At 40.8% G+C, this 21,444-nt stretch overlaps 2 protein-coding genes across 2 annotated transcripts; both read left to right on the top strand.

The window, feature by feature from the left end:
• Nucleotides 1-15,038: 15,038 nt before the first annotated feature.
• Nucleotides 15,039-16,820, top strand: LOC109138998 (putative nuclease HARBI1). Its single transcript, XM_027289817.1, has 4 exons — nucleotides 15,039-15,651; nucleotides 15,762-15,874; nucleotides 15,957-16,068; nucleotides 16,149-16,820. Exons 1-4 carry the CDS (start codon nucleotides 15,213-15,215, stop codon nucleotides 16,517-16,519), a joined length of 1,035 nt encoding a protein of 344 aa, XP_027145618.1. The 5' UTR covers nucleotides 15,039-15,212; the 3' UTR covers nucleotides 16,520-16,820.
• A 3,070-nt stretch (nucleotides 16,821-19,890) lies between these two features.
• LOC113747919 (putative nuclease HARBI1) lies at nucleotides 19,891-21,145 on the top strand. Its single transcript, XM_027289818.1, has 3 exons — nucleotides 19,891-20,672; nucleotides 20,783-20,895; nucleotides 20,976-21,145. The coding sequence occupies exons 1-3, from the start codon at nucleotides 20,234-20,236 to the stop codon at nucleotides 21,114-21,116; spliced, it is 693 nt and encodes a 230-aa protein (XP_027145619.1). The 5' UTR covers nucleotides 19,891-20,233; the 3' UTR covers nucleotides 21,117-21,145.
• Nucleotides 21,146-21,444: the final 299 nt, after the last annotated feature.

Genomic DNA, 21,444 nt, shown 5'->3' with positions numbered 1-21,444 from the left:
GAGAGAGAGAGTCTTCTCTGATCTGGCTTTGTGCCATCACCGTCTATGACCCCAAGGCCCCTGCACAGCCCTGTGTAACCAAAGTATAGAAAAGTCCATAACAATTGGCTGATTTAAAAATGGACAAAGAGATGGATGATGGGTAGACCTGAGGTTGGCTAAATGAGCCAAGCTATCTGTGATGGCACCCACCTGTCAGTCAAAGCGACTACAGACTTAATTATGCATAACTTTAAGCCTTTGAACAGGTCAGTTATAGAAAACAAGTTTCATTTCGGCTGTGGGCATTTTAACATGGGGACTGACTCGTTTTAGTCTGAAGTGGATGAAAATGAAGGTTGTGAAGATTGTTTTGATGACTTTGACTTTTCAATCTCTTTTATGACATCACAAACAAACATTTAAGGGGTTTTAAGAAAAACGGGACGTGAACACACCACACCTCAGGAGGGTTAGGGATGTTCATTGTTTCCAGCTTCAGTTAATCATCATGTGGTAAATCTGAATATTGAGAAGAAGAAGAATCTCATCTGGAGAAAGGAAATGGAATGGCAGCCATTCTCTGAATAAAAAATAATGGACCAGCTTTAGTTTTGGAACACTTGTGAAGCGTTTTTGTTCTTCCTTTCTTCAGTTCAGACATCACATTACAACCAATCAGGATTCTAGTTCATTTAGCCTGAATGTGGCTAAATGTATTCTATTATAAGTTACATAGAGATGATTGCATAGAAGAGTATAACATAATGAGAACTGCTAATAGCATAATGTAAATTGGAAGTGCACTTACATGCTCTGCCAGAATATAATGCAATCAAAATATGCTGCACGGCTCCTTTGAGGAGCAGTTTGAATTGGGGTTTTTTAGTGACTAAACATTCATTACAAAATGGCAATTACATCCAGAAGTAAATGTTGCTTTACAGTGGTTATCTGATTGTTTTATCATATTCAATACCTTCCCTCCCCCCTCTGTTCATCCCTCTGTTTCACTGTGCCCAGCAACCAAATCTGCAATTATCCTCACAGCAGAGTTCTTGTCAATGTGAAATTGAGATGTGGGGAACTTTTTTCCTTGCCCGGGGCCATTGACTCATCCAATAAGAAGGCATCCTACATAGAGGCATTCACTGGCTTGTTGTTGAGACCAAGTGTTTTGGCAGAAGCTGCTGGGAGCTGCCATTGAAGATTTATCCGGCCAGAACCCAGAATGCCCCCCACCCCTCACTATCCCATACCCATGCCCTCCATCACTGCCACCAGTTGACACATGCTCACTGTGACATCTTGACTGATTGCCTCATCGCCAATGAAGCAGAGGGCCATGACGGATGTGTCGCATGCGCCGCCTCGCTGGGTCTCTGTGAAACAGCGATGACACGTTGGAGACTACGGCAGATTTATTTTGTTTAACAGTTTATTGAGTTTATCTAAAGGGTTAAGCAATGTGTTCTTCCAGTCATAATAATAGGCAAATTTCTAAAGGACTTAGAAAGGTTATACTTCATGCAGCAGTGTGAGCACAAGTCAGCAGATTCTCAATGCTGCCCACCATCCACTGAAGGCAAATTGGAAGGTAGGGTTAAAGGGCACAGGCGACACTGGTCTCTAGGTCTCTACATCAATACACAGTAGAGAAACCAGCCAGAGGCAGCAAAGGATCCTGGGAGGGGGAGGTGAAGTTGGCCATCATTTATCAGCTCTAGGTAACAGCAGCAGTGACTGGGACACCAATGCATCAATAAGCTACAGGCACACACATACCGATACCCACATGCACAACAGTACTAATGAGGTACAATAGAAAAGGTTACAGCTCAGAGTGTGGAGAAGGTGCACAACCATGTGTTGGATGCCGAATTCTCAATCACATGTGATTCACTCCTGGATGATTCCCAGTTTTCAATCTGTATGATAAAGAGGTCTAGAGTAAGCACAGTCAATGAGGGATTCTGGCAAGAGATAAAGGGCACCCAGAGTAGAAAACAGCAGAGAAGAAAAGCAGCCAAACTCCTCCAGACAACCAGCTTGGTTGCTGAGGGAATTTTCATCCACCCTGCAAATATTGATTTTTGTCTTTGCTGCTCTTTCCATCAATGCTTCAAGCTAAACCCCCATCCCCAACCACCATAACCTCTCCGTGCTCCCCCCGTCTGGCACAGGGCCAGCAGTGTCCTGGGTGGTTTTTATAAAAGTAGCACACCAAAGTCATGATGTGGTTCACTCACTCTTAACTACAATCTCCTGTGACTTCTGCATTCTACTGTACCATCTCATCACTTCAAAAGGTTTTTCTATCAAAGTCAAACTCTGAAGCAGGGGAGGATTGTTTAGCTCTGGGCTGCACAAATCATTCGGAGTGCTGCACATTGTATTGTATTTGATTATTGTGAGTATCAAAGGACTTGTACAGTCAATTTAAAACCACTTGTGCAAAACTAAATATCCTTCCCACTGAACATGGTCATCACTGCTGAAGTGTGGTGCCGTGTATGGGTTTCAACCATGAATAGGATTGGATAGGGAAACATGGATTTTGCTGAGCAGATTCTGTGGGTGGATAGATTTATACAGCCAGCTACCAGTCTCTATTCTAATAACCATGCTTCTATCTAGGACACTCTCACAAATACATCTAACCTGATAATGCATGTATAATCACTGAAAAAAAGTCGAGGTACAACATATTTTGTAATGAAAGGTGGTAATGTTACAATAGGGTACCTTGTAAGACAATCTTATGTTAAGTGTAGGCATGACAATTCAGAACAATAATATCAGCCATACAAAGGACACAAACCATTGAATCCTATTCAATATTTCTTCTTCAGCATACTGCATATGGCCTCTAATGCTCCGTCTATGTGAGCTGAACTGTCATGGTACAGAGGTCACAGGCTGAGGATCCGGTGTACACAGACTTCACAGTACGTAATCTGATGCAGTATGTATACTGACAATGAGGAGGAGGAGTGGGAGTTCCCACTGGATTTCTTTTAGACATTAGCACACAGCGAGCAACATCCGCTGAGGTTAGCACGGCCGGCTGATTGGTGCGCAGTCAGTCACACTATAGTGAGTGCAAATGAAACACCAGAGCTTTACATCCTTTAAATCAGTTTGTTCATGAATCTGATAGATAACAGACAGCGTTGCAGGGCCGTACTGTTGCAGAGTATGTGAATGGCAACATATGAAAAATGCTAATGAATTTTCAACAGCATCCGCCAGATAAAAAAATATATATATCTTTATGCATTTTGAGTTTCTTCCCACTGTGCTGAACCAGGACCCCCAAACCAGGAGTGAACCAAACTGTCTGATTTACTTCTGATTACATCTTTACTGCTTCACAGTCAAGGGGTGTTGTGTATATATATTCATCCCAAACCACTCCGTACATACAATACAATTTAATATAGTGGTGGTTAAGTGGCATTTAAATTTAGTGTTGATTACAAACATGCCTTTGACTGACATATTTTGAGAGACAGAAACACTTATAATTATACTTATAATTGGTTGATTTAAAGGTTACTGTTTGACTGACTTCCTGTCACCTACACATTTAAAGGTCGGTCAGCTGTGATGAGTTTCAAGGGTCAAGAATGAATCAACAAACTCAAAGTTTCCTTTGACACCACTTCAACTGTCAACTTTGTCAAACACAGTTTACCATTGCAGATTTGTGTTAGTGTTGTCAGCACCATAAGGCTAAAATGTATACAGGGTTTAGGTATGTGTCATTACAGTAGTCTATGGGTAAACTCAAAGTAGGATGTAAGTGTAGGTGTTATGGTAACTGTGGAAGATATAGTGTACAGCAGGGATAAAGGTACGGATTAGATATAGATAAAAGTGGAATCTATAGAATATATACAATACTTCTTTGTTTAATAATATCTGTAGCACAAAAACTAAAAGTATTTAGAGCTAATGACTCGGCTCCACTCATGATAGAGCAATGTAACATAGTTTCCTTTTCTATAGACTGTTTTAATCATGTCCCACCTCCAGTTTTCTACGTTACTCATTCATCCACGCATTCCATGAGACTGAGCCATCTGGCACCCACATCACCACCACGACACCTCAGTCTCAGCAGACACAACCCCTTCGTCACGGATTTGGAGCGGAGGTTTTGCGAACGCTGCCTGTCCACACAGAAATAGGTAACCCTCTCATAACTCCCCAGACTATATTGTGTTGACTTGTTGTGATGTTGGCCCACATTTGTCAGCACTGTCACTTCAGTCACCCCGCTCTGCCATACACAGCTTCATTATGCCCCTGAGAACAGTTTTGCGTCACAGGTGTTCGGGGGAGGGACACCTCAGCGGGGTAGTTCTGAAAGTGCAACAGTTTGGTTTGGCTTTGGTGATCTCACTAACTTTTACTGCAGGATTTTAGTAATCACTGGCAGACTATACTTCTCTAAAAAGCCAAGTTCTGAAGACCCAAGATGAATTATTTAGATTTATTTAGGCCATTTCATCACGCCATTTTTGTTTCACATGAATGTTTTCGCAGTTTTGAGATCCGCTCCACTGAAACTTTAGGACACTTTTATCCAGAAAAGACCCTGAAAATACATAAATGCCACAGAAAACTAAGACTAACATTACTGCTGCTGTTCAAATGCTGCTATCCGTTCTTCCAGACTGATGAAAACGTCTCACTCCTGCAATGACAGCATCCATAGTTTCAACCTGAGCTACTTCTCCTGGGATGCCACTCGCTGTCATAGCTGCATCACAGATAAGTGTACTGTTACTCTTGTGCCTGTAGCAATTTTGCTGCACTATAATGCTTTGTGACATGTCTGTGCCAATGCTTCTACAGGAGATATTAAGATCTCAAATTATTTGCCAACTTCCTGTGCTGCATTCTCTCTTTGACTACGTTTGACTGCTGTATGCTATAAATTAGATCAGAGTGCAGAAAGGTCACTGCATTTCTGAGGAAACAAAAAAACCACCTCATCTAGCTTTGTTATTATTGTGGATTCATCCATTTTGACTAGCTGCATTCTGGATTTAGTGTGATTTGAACATTTTTCAAGGCGTTGTGAGAGGATTCAGATTATTTTTGAATAACGTCTGTCCTCCGTTTCCAACATTCTTAATATATGGTAATCATAGCACTTGTCAGACTGGCTTAAGATGTTCTTGAACGTACAGAGCACTCAAAGAGGACACAGTAAACAAACATTATTGAGAGCACTGGTGAAAAGCACATATACAGTGTGTGTTTTATGGGGCAGTGGGCTTAGAGGTGTGTTGGAGTAAATACCAGAACGACTGAGGATGAGGTAAAAGTAAAGTGGCACCAGTAAGATGTGCCTATAAATCACAGTGTGACAGAACATGATGAAAAGAGCTGTCAGCTTATAAACTGCATCTCAGTGTTCTTCCCCAAAATTAATTAAACAGTTTTAAACATAATTTAAGGACATCTTCAGGCGAACTGAAAAAAGCTGTGCTTACGATAAAACTTTTAGTAGAAAAAGGTTGTTTTTGTTGCATATTTTACTTAATAAATACAGGTTTATACAATTAAAATGAAAATTCCATATGAATGTTATATAAAATAAAAGGTTTTGCCATGAAAGTTTTCTATAAAATTTACATTCTGTCATTTAAAATACAAAGGGAGAGTTACTTTTCAAAATAAAACAGGAAATAACAAGACAAAATGTGGAGACAGGACAAAAAAACTCAACTTGACATACCGGTGTGACAACTACACTGTAAACACATCTGTCAAAACCTTTATTTACACTGCATTTGGCCAGAATAAAGTATTTTATATGACAGAATGTAAATAGTACAGAAAACTTTCATGGCAAAACCTTTATTTTATATAACATTCAGTACAGTAGTGTCAAGCTTTTTTTTATACATAGAAGATGTGGCTGTAGTAATAGTGACTTTTTTTCTTTATGTCACTGAAGCGTGTGTAAATCCTTGTGTCTCTGTGGACAATAGCCGATGGTCCTCCTCCATCTTTCGCATTAATTCAGCAGCCGGATATTTCTTCCTCCTTGCATCTCTGCCAACTGCTAGGTGTCATAAAACACTTCAAATAGAGGCAGACTAACAATGAGACAGATGCTGGAGACTGCAGATTTTGTGAAAGCTTCTGCAATCTAAGTTGAAAGCCTGCAAGAGTGAGGCAAACACTTGGGCTGACGCTGCTGCATTATAGATGGAAACAAAACAGGCATGGCTGTTTTATCATTAGCCCCTCTGCGTGAATGGGAGATCAATGCAATCTCGGATCTTACCTGGAGACAGAGCTTTATTGTGGACAGTCTAAACTTTCAAACTTCGTTAGAGTACGGCGGTCGTGGCAGTGGCTTTGTTGAAATATTGATAGCACGAAACACAGTGCAGCGCTATGTATTAGTACCTACCCGAACACCCTTATCCTTCAATAAATGACGCCTGGCTCTGCCACCTGTTTTTGTTCAAGGTAATCCAGACTCCTCGTTGTTCCCCATTGGTGGAATGCATTACTAGTTCCTACAAGAGCGGGGGCGTCCCTTTCTACCTTTAAAAAACTCCTGAAGCTGTTCAGAGAGGTCCTCCTCTCCAGCACTACCAATAACTGGACATGCTAAATTTATCCTTTAAGGATTGTCACAGCACGTACTGATGCACTAACACTTTCTTATCACAACTGTACCTTGATTGCTTCCCTTTTCTGTAAGTCGCTTTGGATAAAAGGATCAGCTAAATGACTAAATGTAAATGTACCTAATAATATCTGTTGTGGCTTCTAATTTACAACTACAGTATATAGATTAAATACTTAAAAAGTACAAATGGAAATTAAAAACTATAAAAACTAATGGAACAAATCTATCTACTAATTATAGTTGTTAATTATTTTTGCTTCCATGCTATAAAAAAAAAATCTCAAACCATTATCAGAGGAGGAATCAGATGACTGATTACATTTACAGCAGAGTAAACAAACAGAGGCTAAGGTTGGTTGGACTAACATTTCTGAAAGGGTTAAGTTACACTAAAAGCCCGGAGGAAGATGTGCGAGAAGTTAGCGGAACATTTAATGGCCTGTGTACTGTGAAGAGAACTTTCCTATTTTCACCCCAAACACGTCTCATGTGGCTTCTTCCTTCAAACCACTTACATTTGATTAATTCACAGCTGCATAATAAATAGAATCAATTCCAGCTGAGGCATTAAATTACCTGTAATTAAGCCATTGATTGAATGTTCTGATCTAGGTAATTGATTTTATTGTCCATTAATTTAAACCAAAATCTTCTGCGAGTGAGTTCAATGACTGCTGCCATCCTATCAAGAGAGAGCTATTCGTCTTGCAGTGTCTGATATGGAACATCTTTAATGTGGGTGCAGTAATGTCAATGGAGTTCTCACTTAATATCTTGATGTTTCAGCAGTGGAAATACCACACTGCATAATGTCCAGGATGAGTACAAGTAAAAAAGACAACCACTAACTGAGTATCTGTCTGTCTACATGAATATTCCCACAGGTAAGGAGCTGATTTGGATGAAACTGAAGGTTATGCCAAACAATGCAATTATATTAATTATGTTACAGACCTGGTAGCCTTTAGCCTGGAACTGTTTTGAGCAGCTGTTTTAGTTATTTCAGAATCTTGGTGGCAAAAATAAGTCAGCTATGTTGCATGTGTGTGTATGTGATGTTTTTGGAGACTCCACATGAGTCCCCTTCTCTCTTCTGTAATGTTTTTCATAACCTTCTTCCTCTTTGAATACAGTTTAGGTCCCATTATGGAAATATTGCCGCTCAGTTATGCATGCAACCTCCTCGTTTTCAACAAACTACATGACATTCTTTCACAAAAACACTGGAGTTGAATAATTAAAAAGAAGTATTTTGTGTTAATGCATTTAATTATAATGTCGTCATGATGAAATAAATAATTCATGACAACTGTTTTCTTCCCCCTGCTTTGCACAAAGTATCTACAATTCAAATGCAGCCTTTTTTATGTGATTTTCTTTTTTTTTACTCCACTCTTTAGGTTCATGGAGAGTTTTTCATGACCGAGGGGAAACAGCACTGTAATGACTGCGGGCACCTGATGCACTTCCTCAAAGTCTCATTAGGTTTTTTTCCTAGAAGTTACAGTAAAAAGAAGCAAGAAGAAATGTTTATTTGATTGCTTCTATGGAAAACTGAAAGTAAAAAAAAAAAAAGCCTGGTTCATTTTGAGGTTGTTACATAATGTAGCGTCCTTGTTCCCACACTGACAGCAGGACTCAGAGCTTATAAAATGTTTAAAATTAGTCATGAAATAACCATTTTTCTCTGCTAATTAGGAGGCCACCTCTGTTCCCATTCCCTTGCCTTTTTGTCTTTGGCTGCAAATTTCTATCTGGTCATCTGTTAGAGGGGCGAGTTGTGATTGGTCCACTTTAAAGATCAAAGCACAGCTAATTGGCTGGATATAGAATCGTTTGTAGCATTTGCTCGACTTAGAAATTTCATCATGCATAGATAACCAATTGACATTCTGAATGAACAAATGAAGAAGTATTAAATAGTCACTTAACGCAACAGTCACATAAACAACGCACTGGGCTGTCCATCCTCAGCTGAGTGCTGAGAAGTCAATTGATGTTTGGGAAGTGTGCAGTGAGAGCATTTAAAGCATTTGACAGTTGAATCGTAAAATCATGCACTGAAGTGCAAAAGTGAAAAAAAAGGATGTTTTTTTAAAGTGGACTGAAATCCACGAAGGCTGCACCTTAAAAGTTGATGATCATCAATTGAGAAGATACTGAGTGAACTCACAGTTTGTCCTTCAGTTAAACACACTTTTGTTTTTGAGCCACATCATAGCAGTGCTGTGAATTTATTAGGAACTGTTTCATTTGTTCTTTCATGTGAACACTGTTTTTAATGTGTAGTGAAGATAAATATGCTATAAAAGTCTGATTGAGACAGAAATGTGTGCTGCCTGCCTCATTACTCCAACAAATCAATACATAGCCTGACATTATCCATCAACCATTATCTCCAGTTTAAATAGGCCGCAAATCTTGCATCATATGCTGCTGTGTTCCTATGACCCTGGTGCATTTGACTGTGTTTGTGTGGTCAAAATCATCACTGAAACTCATGCCAACAGATTTATTATTTTTATTATTTATTTTTGTAAAAATAGGAACAAAAAGGTAAATCTTTGTATTGAACGGCCAAATCTACTTCCACTCAGCCAGGAAAGGATAAATAAAATGCTAAAAGAGTGTTTATTCTACACTGTCACAGTATTAGTATTCATCTTTGATCTACAGAATGTTTTTAATCTTAGACTCTGAGATTGACTGCTTTTGTCTCCACCTACATACCCAAGGTGATCACAGCAGGTAATTTCACTCAGTTAGAAACCTTTTGCAAAATAAAAGGAGAGAAGCTTTAGTGCTTCCTTTACAGGATACACCAGACCATCCTTTACAAAAGGAAGAGGTAATGCCGTCCAACAATTCATCTTCTGAACTTCAATTCACGTCAATAACATCCGCAATTGCATAATAACATTATTAGAGTAAGTGCAGTGGGATTCTCTGAACACAGTGGTCGTCTTCTTCTAACTCCTTATGAATGCCTTTTCATCAAGGTCAAGGAAAAGTGCTTAGGAAAGTACTAGGAGATCTTTTTCTTTTTTCTTTTTTTTACTATTCAAGCATACCCAGTGTTTTCCTCAAGCTGCAACCCTTCGTGGCGGGGAAATTGTTTTGATTGACAGGCGGGTGCCGTTACAGATGGCTTGTTTGAGCACCCAGGCGTCATTCAGCCTGCCTAAGGACCACTGATGATCCACATCCTTGGTGATTTTTAGATTAGCTGGGAGGCGGAAAAGGCAGGACTGCCAAGATGGCACTGGCCAGAGCTTCAGCTCTTCGGAATCATACATCCGCTGTCCATTCTGTACTGTCAGTGGTGGTTTTCCTCATTTGAGTAAAGTTCTCACCCAGGAAAGTACACAGCGTCACTCTAGTGATTATTTCTCCATTATTCAGAGGGACACATTTACATATGGTAACTTAATTGTATTATTGTTTAAGTTGCTTTGTGGATTTTTTATTTTAGTGAGATTTAAAAGACCCATTTCAAGCTTTTCATTGTTTCTGCTAATAAGTACAGTAAGTAATAAGTAAGTAATAACGTAAGTAAGTAGTAGTAAGTAGTTATATGTATAATTTGTTATATCCGACAGACAACGTGTGAAAATGCAAGTAAACTTCTGTGCTGGAGTAACTGTCAGCACAGATTTCTATGTAAATGACCTCATTATTTTTGGACTGCACAGTAAAATACAATGTTGTGTATAAAATCCAGGACAGTGCCAGCTATTGTAGATAAAAGACCTGATCTCCAGCAGGAAGTCCAGCCCCAAATATTATGCAGCTGATTCCCAATAAAACAGGCAAAGAAACATTTTATGTTCAGAAAAGAGAAGAAACTAAAGCAGACAAAGGGATACAATGGACATATTGTGGCAGTGACCTGTGACAAGGTGGCTCAAGGCGAGCAGTCAGTGAGAAAAACTTTTCTTACAGCATATCAGGAGGGTGAGGGGTCTTCAAAAGGTAATATATAAATCAAGTCATCACATAAACCTGAAAGAACACCCATTTGACAATTGTGAATTTGCTGCTAGAGCTACTCAGATCTTTAAATAACTAAATCATGCTTTACCATGTTACTTCAAACGACATGCACATTTGGTTGTTTCTGGTGTGACATTCATTCAAGTTATACACTGCATACATCTGCCCCGATATCAGACTTTCTAAACACATTTCTCTGCACATACTGAAGAGAAACAGAAAAGGAATTTTCTATATCTCAGGCTTTTCTCTCATCCTTCAGCCAGCCTCCAGTAGCTTAGGTGAGAAGTTCCGCCTGTACTCCCACCTTCAGCATTTCCTCAAAGTCCCAATCCAAATCCCAACCAGGATAATCTCATCCCTCCACTCTGATGTACTTCCATTTATCCTAGCCTTGTACTACTGCCAGCTCAGTCCCGTGTTAGGGAAAAGGAGAAAGAGGATTTCTTCTGCTTTCCCCTTGCTCGGGCACTTCACTGAGGTTGTAAGTCCGTATCGCCTTGGAGCTCTGCAGAATCTGCTCAATGTCACTCCTGCAGAGCCTCAGGACACAATGGCCGCATGCTTGTTATCGTGCTACTTCCAGCTGTAGGTTCATCTGAATGACTTAAGAGTCCTGCAGTATAATAGGGTAGCCATCATCAAAAGGCCCAGAACAGGTAGATACAGTGTGAGATGCAAAGAATTGCAAAGAAAGAAGTAAAGCAGGCTGTGACGTCAATCCATTACTCCTAGTTAATTAAATTTTAGTTTGTTTGGCTGAATATGAAGTGTAAGAAGAAAATTATACACAGCATTATTTATTTGATTGTAACTTGTTTGCATTCAATTCCAAAAGATAAGACAAGAAAAAACAACCTCATCAGCTCTGTTTAGCCTGTTTCACTGGTTAACACAGAGTTTAAAAGGTTTTTCTGATTAAAGTAAATCATCAAAGTGCTATATGAATAAAATGTATAATTTTGATCATATGATTATTTTTATTATTATTATGAGAGTTAGCATGATTATGATTACGATATCATAATATGTTATGTCACTAGTCTGTGTATGTCCATGCAGCCAATATTTCAGCACTGCATAAATCCATCCAGCATGAGAGCGTCACAAAGCGAGTCAGCCTGCAGCTAAAATTAACTATCGTGGCACATTGTGCACATAGATGACAGCAGAAGATATAAGCAGCCAGAGCAACGCAGGCCCATGCAGCCACACTGTCAAGCACAAAGACACTGACTGGACAAAGCCAAGGTGACATAAGCTTAAGAGTGACATAAAGGCCAATCATTTGCTTTGAATTGAATATTTCTAAAGCTTAGCTGAATATTAAGAATGTAGAAAAGGAAGGTGAAGGTGATGAAATACCATGTGTGTGTGTGTGTGTGTGTGGGTGTGTGTGTGTGTGTTTGACAAAAGCCACGCTGACTTGACCATACAGAGAAATAATGAATGGGAGAGACCATCTAGTGACCTAACTGACAATGTCCACCTGCACCTCCACCTGCAAACCAGAACGCAAATGCAGTGTGTATTCACACTTCACCACAACAATTTTAGACTGTTGGCTGTGAGAATATTAAAAAGTGTGGAGAGAGTGTGACGATGACAACCTGCCCTGTGTGTGATAAAGCCATGTTAAGTTTCCCAATGAAGCCAAGACTGCAGTCATGGCAACGACCAGGCAAAGGTGTTGTAGCCCCTGATGCTCAAACACGAGTATTCACAATGGCATAAATCTGCAGCATTAAAAGCATCATAATGAGTCAGACAACAACCCAAATGCAAATATATACCAATGCCTGTTTTAAAAATAGATGGCAGCAGCCAGCCAGGAAACTCGATGTAAGGACACAGCCACAGAGCAAAGATGACCAACAATATATAGATCTAGGCTTCAGAGTAACAATGCAGTAATGCAAACCATCACACTGCTGTGAGTTAAAGATCTCTGCTTAATATCAAGTGTGTTGTAAATATGACCACCTGTCCTGTAGAGACCACATGGAGATTACAAGAAGCCCACAATGCAAGGAAATAATTATGTGAATACGCCATGATGTTTTTACAGCCGCGAAGCCAACATACAATACATCTCCCTACTGGAGACCAATAGGCAAACAGTGAGCCAATAGAGAAACCCCATAACCACAGAATTGGTCAAATATGAGAGAAATATGTAACAGTCAAACATGAGGATTCATACTTCACCACCAACACCATAATGAAAAACAAAAAAAAAAAATCCAATAAACATCATGAAACACAATTTAAAAGTAAGAAGCTCGACAACAAATTCATTCACAGTTCATAAAATTGCACACAGATGACAGCAGAAATAAGCAGCCTGCAGACAAGCATAACATATCATGGCAGCATGAGTAAACATAGCGTCAAGCACACAGACTTAAAGGCAAGGCCCGGTTACAGGCATGGACTGTTTACAGGCTGAAATATAAATCATAATTCTGCTGCTGTCGCACATCTTGCAATGTAATCTGTGCGATAATAATATAACAAGCAGACAAATATGTTTGTCAGAATGTTTTTCTTACCTGATGAAGTAAAGTTGTTTTTAGTTGAACCGTTAAAGATGCCACTACATCTGGAACATCTGGAATTTTCTATCCTTAGGCTACACATGGTCACACATGGGCGTGTGGTGTGTTCACGTCCTGTTTTACTTAAAACCCCTTAAATGTTTGTTTGTGATGTCATAAAAGAGATTGAAAAGTTAAAGTCATCAAAACAATCTTCACAACCTTCATTTTCGTCCACTTCAGACTAAAACAAGTCAGTCCCCATGTTAAAATGCCAAACCCCACAGCCGAAATGACTATAACTGACCTGTTCAAAGGCTTAAAGTTATGCATAATTAAGTCTGTAGTCGCTTTGACTGACAGGTGGGTGCCATCACAGATAGCTTGGCTCATTTAGCCAACCTCAGGTCTACCCATCATCCATCTCTTTGTCCATTTTTAAATCAGCCAATTGTTATAGACTTTTCTATACTTTGGTTACACAGGGCTGTGCAGGGGCCTTGGGGTCATAGACGGTGATGGCACAAAGCCAGACCAGAGAAGACTCTCTCTCTCTTTGGTATGCCAGGTGCCAGCCTATCTCAAAGTTGCCTGGTGACCAGGGTCAAAGAAACTGAATGTTGGCCTCCCAGACATAATAGATAGCTAACTGTTGACGTTCCATTAACATGAACAGACGACAGTGACTCCAGACTAAAATGTGCTGAAGGTGAACACTAACATGGGTAAATGCATTCCCTTTGACTATTTTGGGTGTATAGTATGTGTGGTGTCATCTGTGAGGGTTTAAAGTCTGAGCTGGGCAGAATAGAGACGGAATCATATGCATACCTGATTGTATGTGTGAATGTCACTGATTCTCTTTGATCAAGCTTTAATAAATATTACAGCATAAGACTTCAGAGGATCCTGAACACTTTCTTCCCTCCTGACCTGGTGCCATTGATTTCAGTGTTTTCTCCAGAACAATACTGAATTGTATTGATACAAGGAGAAGGGTAGCCCCTAATGTTTTCCAGATGTTATCGTACAGACCTGATATATAAGAAGTCATCACAAGTATAGTCTTTGTTCATTCTGTCATGGTTGCACAGGTTGGCCCAGAATGCAGGCTCGGACAACGGTTAGTGAGAGAAAGGGGATTTATTGTGAAGTGGGATAAGAGGGGAAGGAGAGGGTCCGATACGAAGTGGAGGGAATGGCTGAGGTGAAGCAGTGGTGGGAATGGATGGAGGAGGCACGGAGTCTGGATGGTCTGAAGATGGTGGATGGAGAGCAGGCAAGCAGGTGGCAGGAGGTGATGATGGTGGTGGACCTGAGCACAAGAGATCGGTGGTTAGAGGTCAGGAAATCAACAAGGAACAAATAGTTTAAGATGGTCCGAACGTGAACTACCACAGAGGCTGAACAAACGATCTGACAAGGAGTGGGAGGAAGGCCAGGGTTTATATGCAGGTGGAGTGATGAGTTGATGGAAGGCAGGTGAGCTGAGGAACGGCAGGTGTGCTTCATTTGATGATTATCCAGGAGGCCCAGGGAAATGTGCCACGCCCACAACACAGACAGACAAGTAAACACAACACAAGGATGGGGAAACAAGGGGAAACACAGAGAAACAACCACAGTCACGACTGCCATCGTGACACATTCCATTGTGCGTCAGAATAGATCTGGGGTCCGTTTCACAAAGCAGGGGTCCGTTTCACAAAGCAGGTTTATTGAAAACTCAGAGTCTGTTAACCCTGGAATCACGGAAACTCAGAGTTTTCCGTTTCACAAAGGAGGGTCAGTCAAACCCGAGAGAGAGGGTTAACTCTAACCTGTTTCACAAAGTGAGGTAACTTAACCTCAAGCTAAGTTGCCATAGTAACAGACTCCGTGAATCTAACCTGGTTGGGACCAGGTTTTCCTGAAGAAACCCTGAGTTTCTCTCTGTCTCCGCCCACTTTCAGAGCCACATACTTAATTTGATTTCCTCATTCCTGCGCTGTCAGAACGTCCTCTAGTTCCAGAAGGCAACGTTTGGTGTCAACTTTTTGAACATGGCGTGTCCTTTTGATCACGATCCTGTGGACGAAGGTGCAGCAATCCTGCGCAGGGAATTACATATCTGTCGGCAGAGAGTACTCAGACCACGCATAGATATTTCAGCCCTCCCGGACAATTTTCTTTTTAAGCGGTACCGTTTTACTTCACAGTCTATAATTTACATACACAACCTCATCCGTCCGCACATTTCAAACATCACGAGTCGCAGTCATGCGCTCACATCGCAGCAGATTTTGTGTGTGGCGCTGCGTTTTTTTGCCAATGGCAGTTTTCTGTATAACATCGGAGATGCTGAGCACTTGAGTAAGGCAACTGTATGCAGGGCCATCAGAAGAGTCTGCCTCGCCCTGAAAAGATTTTTACCTATATTTGTTGTCTTCCCTGGACACAAACCTGTCAGGGCCATTAAGGAAGAGTTCCACAGGATCGCAGGTGAAGGATGTAGAGATCTGTTGAATTCCTTTAATATCAGGCTGTATTATGACATTGTGCTGCCACCTCAGACTTGAATTAGTAATTTTTATTATTTTTATTTGTTTTAGGATTTCCCAATGTGATTGGCTGCATAGATGGTACGCACATTCCCATCACGGCTCCCTCACATAATGAGGCTGATTATGTGAATAGGAAGTCCATTCACAGCATTAATGTGCAGGTACATGTAGACCAAGAAGTTTCACTGTGTTAAGCACTTCCTCATAATTTAACTAATATCTGTCATTCTCTGCACTGTCAAGATGATATGTGATGCTGCACACATAATCTCCAATGTGGAGGCCAAGTGGCCTGGGTCTGTTCATGACTCAAGGATATACCGCGAGTCAAACCTGAGTGCCAGGCTGCAGCACGGTGAGAAACCTGAAGATTTGCAGTAAAATTCTCTTGTCTCCCCCCTTTACAACACCCCATGCATCCTCTCTACATTACAGGAGAGTTTGACGGCCTTCTGCTGGGTGACAGGGGTTACCCCTGCCAACCAAGGCTGCTGACCCCTTACCCAGACCCTGAGCCAGGCCCCCAACAAAACTTCAACCGTGCTCACAGCAGGACGAGAGCCCGGGTGGAGATGACCATAGGCCTGCTGAAAGCCCGTTTCCAGTGCCTACGTCACCTCAGGGTGACCCCTGAGGGGGCCTGCGATATTATTGTGGTATGTGTTGTTCTTCAAAATATCGCCACTATTAGAGGAGAGCAACACCCCGCCCTACAGATTGATGACCCCGATGAAGACCCCGTCCACCTGCCAGCTATGCAGGATGGCCGAGCGGTCAGAGACACGATTTGTACTAATCACTTTTGAGTTTAAAGCACCACCACAAATAAAAACATGAGGCACATTTCAGTTGGTCTTCTTTATTTCCTACAAATACAAAAGCTAGTTAAGTTAATGTTCCAATAGTTAACATTGACATAATTGACATGTGACCATGCACCCACCTTTAATTTATGTTCCAGTATTTGGATTTCCAAATCTGCTTTTTTAATCTGGCGGTCGAGGTATAGCATTTCTTTATCGGTCTTCTGGATTTTTTTTAGGAGGTGAATTTTATAAATTTCTTTTACTGGTAACTGGGAATACATAAAGAGGACATAAAATTAACCTGTTGCACATGAATAGTTATTGTGATTGCAAAATATTACATTTAAACTTACGCATTGACCCGAGCAGCAATGCTCTCCCATGCCCTCTCCCTCTCTTTAGCAGCCGCTGCAGTGTTGCACTTCTTTCTAAAGACATGCTCATATTCTCCATATGCAGTCATTAATATTTCCAATTCTATTGGGGTGAAAAATGCTGCCCTCTTTCTGTCAGTTTCCATGTTCAATCATCGAATCTGGGCTCCATTGATGCTGGCTTTATATGTCTGTGGAGCTCATGTTTAACTCCAGGTTAAACTACTCTGAGTTGATTAAACTAACTTAAATCAGCTGTTGTGAAACCGAAAACTCAGAGTTTCCTATCTCAGAGTAGATCAACTCAGAGTTCAGGCTTTGACTCAGAGTTTGTTGAACCTGCTTTGTGAAACAGACCCCAGAACTTGTTTTAAAGTGCGTTGAACTTCAGATCTTCATTGAATCATCAGCTGCAGAAAACCATTGTTACAATGTTTAAGGGCACAATACTCATTACTACATACTCATCAATACTCAAATTTCATTACTGTATAAATCACATGCAGAAACAAGGTTAAATCTTATAAGCATCTAGGAGACAAGCACAAAACAGTAACACTCCATTAAGGCCAAAGTGGCCACCAGTACATGGATGTAGACTCAACAGTGACGATCCAAGAACAAAACAATTTCGCCAATATGAAACTCAGCCATGATCAGACAGCATAGAAGGCATCACAATACAATTCAGAAGGCAAGTGGAGCAAAACAACAGCAGCAGAAAAACATCAACAAAGCCATCAAAGCCACATTGTCAAGCATACAAACACAGTTTAAAGCCAGGACAACCATCAGCACATGGATATGAGTCTGAAAGTGAGAATAAAAGAAACGTACATCCATTGTTTATCGTACAAGCCTGCTGCTTTGTGTGAAACATTTCCTACATTTAGCTCAACATACCGTATGTATAAAGAAAATATGTGTAGATTATTTCACCACCACTAATCTCATCCACAGTAGTATAGTAACTATATTTTAGGCAGGATATTCATTTATGCTGACTTAAATGTCTATTGTGTTAGATTTAGGAGGCTCTATTCACAGATGATTTATGTGGCTGAAATGAAATATCTCATTTCATCAGTGTTTAATCTAACCTAAAAACTTTCTTATGTTTTTGTCACCTTAGAATGTTTGTTGTTCGGCTGTTTGTGTACATGTTGTACGTGGTGTTGACTGACTTCATCTACAGCCGACACGATCTCCTAACGATAGGATTGTTGAGCGAGCAGACTGTTATAGTCGAGTTTCTTGCCTCCCACGACATCCCAGCATAGCCAGGCGCCCGGGCTCTTTGTGGATTACTACCCCAGGGGGACGGAGGCAGCGCAAGGAGAGGAAGCAGAAGCTGCAGGGCCACACAAACCGCCGCTTCCCAGTATATTTCTCACCAACGCAAGATCCCTCGCAAACAAGTTGGACGAACTGAAGCTACAGGTAGCGTTGAATAAAGACATCAAAGACAGCTGTGTTATGCTGATCATGGAGACCTGGCTTCACTCATCCATTCCGGACACAGCTATTGAGTTAGCAGGCCGCACAGCACACCGGCATGACAGGACCAGAGACTCTGGTAAGAGCAGGGGAGGAGGGCTGTGTCTGTACATCAACAGCAGCTGGTGTACAAACATTGCTGAAAGACTGTGCTGAGCAGCTGGCTGTGGTCTTCACCAGGATCTTCAAGCGGTCACTAGCACAGTCCACCATCCCACCGTGCCTGAAGCCATCAATAATAGTTCCACTTCCCAAAAAAAGCAACATCAGCAGCCTGAGCGACTACCATCCAGCAGCACTCACCCCCATCGTGACCAGGTGCTTTGAGAAAGTGGTCAGAAAGCACATCACCACTCACCTTCCACCCACCTTTGATGAACACCAGTTTGCATACAGGGCCAACAGGTCTTTAGAGGACACAATAGCCACAACCCTCCATACTTCAAAGCCCGTTTTCATTCCCAGGTTGTCAAATATTGACACGAGCTGGTTGCAACCTGCAACTTCACCACTATAGATGCCACTAAATCTACACACTGCTCCTTTAACTAAGTGACTATGTGTAGTGGGCAAACAGCAGACATTTTGAGGTAGGTTTTCTTTTTAAGTATAGCATACATTTTAACCAAGAGAAATGGCAGAATCTGCAATTTCTTTTAATCCAACAGCAATATGATATATTATCTGCTGGTTCATCAAGATAATAACTTGTGGCACACATTTTAAATTCAGGTCCATTGCAGAATAAGAGAAAATTCTATTTTCAGTAAATGGGAAATCTATACAGTGACACACTGTCTATAGAATATGTAACTAACTAATAACTTTATTTGAAGTAGTAGAGCTGTTAAAGAGCACAGTAAAACACTAGCAGTTCTACTCTTTTCTTTTCCTCAGTTTAATGAGACCTGACTCTGGCTTTAATGGCTTGATTCTAATCAGCATGACACAGTGTTTGCATTCTCACTGCTCTGCTCACCACTTTATCTCACAGTCTCCAAATTTGTTTTTTGACATTAATGCAGAGGCCCACTCCATGTTGGAGACTGATTTTTGGCTTGATCAAAAAGGATTTCTTTTGTGAAGTGAAATTAGCCATTTGAAGGCTCACACAAAGTGTTATCTGAACCCTAGATGGAAGTCTTGCTTGTCACTGATAACTAATGAATAAAGTTATGAGTTCTGTTGTTCGAAAAGCATTTTCCATAGACTGAATAAGAAACATGATGAATAACTCTGTGGTGCACTGAAAGCAAAGCAAAAATCCACCCTAAAAAATATATTTTTGTTGTTTTTTGTTTCCTTCTTACAACATCAAGATATTGAACACTGCTAGAGGGAAATTTATTATTAGAAAGGTTTTCATCAATGTAAAAGATTGACTTAAGCATGAGCATGAATATTGTGATTATACAACTTAAATAAAATATCAAATCACAAGATATTTATGTTTTGGGGCAATGCTGTACACACCTGTGTGTACAGCAGGGGTCCGTTTCACAAAGCAGGGGTCCGTTTCACAAAGCAGGTTTATTGAAAACTCAGAGTTTGTTAACCCTGGAATCACGGAAACTCAGAGTTTTCCGTTTCACAAAGGAGGGTCAGTCAAACCCGAGAGAGAGGGTTAACTCTAACCTGTTTCACAAAGTGAGGTAACTTAACCTCGAGCTCAGTTGCCATAGTAACATACTCCGTGAATCTAACCTGGTCGGGACCAGGTTTTCCTGAAGAAACCCTGAGTTTCTCTCTGTCTCCGCCCACTTTCAGAGCCACATACTTAATTTGATTTCCTCATTCCTGCGCTGTCAGAACGTCCTCTAGTTCCAGAAGGCAACGTTTGAACATGGCGTGTCCTTTTGATCACGATCCTGTGGACGAAGGTGCAGCAATCCTGCGCAGGGAATTACATATCTGTCGGCAGAGAGTACTCAGACCACGCATAGATATTTCAGCCCTCCCGGACAATTTTCTTTTTGAGCGGTACCGTTTTACTTCACAGTCTATAATTTACATACACAACCTCATCCGTCCGCACATTTCAAACATCACGAGTCGCAGTCATGCGCTCACATCGCAGCAGATTTTGTGTGTGGCGCTGCGTTTTTTTGCCAATGGCAGTTTCTTGTATAACATCGGAGATGCTGAGCACTTGAGTAAGGCAACTGTATGCAGGGCCATCAGAAGAGTCTGCCTCGCCCTGAAAAGACTTTTACCTATATTTGTTGTCTTCCCTGGACACAAACCTGTCAGGGCCATTAAGGAAGAGTTCCACAGGATCGCAGGTGAAGGATGTAGAGATCTGTTGAATTCCTTTAATATCAGGCTGTATTATGACATTGTGCTGCCACCTCAGACTTGAATTAGTAATTTTTATTATTTTTATTTGTTTTAGGATTTCCCAATGTGATTGGCTGCATAGATGGTACGCACATTCCCATCACGGCTCCCTCACATAATGAGGCTGATTATGTGAATAGGAAGTCCATTCACAGCATTAATGTGCAGGTACATGTAGACTAAGAAGTTTCACTGTGTTAAGCACTTCCTCATAATTTAATTTATCTGTCATTCTCTGCACTGTCAAGATCATATGTGATGCTGCACACATAATCTCCAATGTGGAGGCCCCGTCCACCTGCCAGCTATGCAGGATGGCCGAGCGGTCAGAGACACGATTTGTACTAATCACTTTTGAGTTTAAAGCACCACCACAAATAAAAACATGAGGCACATTTCAGTTGGTCTTCTTTATTTCCTACAAATACAAAAGCTAGTTAAGTTAATGTTCCAATAGTTAACATTGACATAATTGACATGTGACCATGCACCCACCTTTAATTTATGTTCCAGTATTTGGATTTCCAAATCTGCTTTTTTAATCTGGCGGTCGAGGTATAGCATTTCTTTATCGGTCTTCTGGATTTTTTTTAGGAGGTGAATTTTATAAATTTCTTTTACTGGTAACTGGGAATACATAAAGAGGACATAAAATTAACCTGTTGCACATGAATTCCACACAATAAATCTCTGGAGTTTCATGAACAGCTGTCTCAC

Source organism: Larimichthys crocea, chromosome XVI, assembly GCF_000972845.2.
Source record: "Larimichthys crocea isolate SSNF chromosome XVI, L_crocea_2.0, whole genome shotgun sequence".
Taxonomy (NCBI): Eukaryota; Metazoa; Chordata; class Actinopteri; family Sciaenidae; genus Larimichthys; species Larimichthys crocea.
The sequence above is the reverse complement of the archived record's forward strand: the minus strand, read 5'-3'. Positions and strand labels throughout refer to the sequence as shown.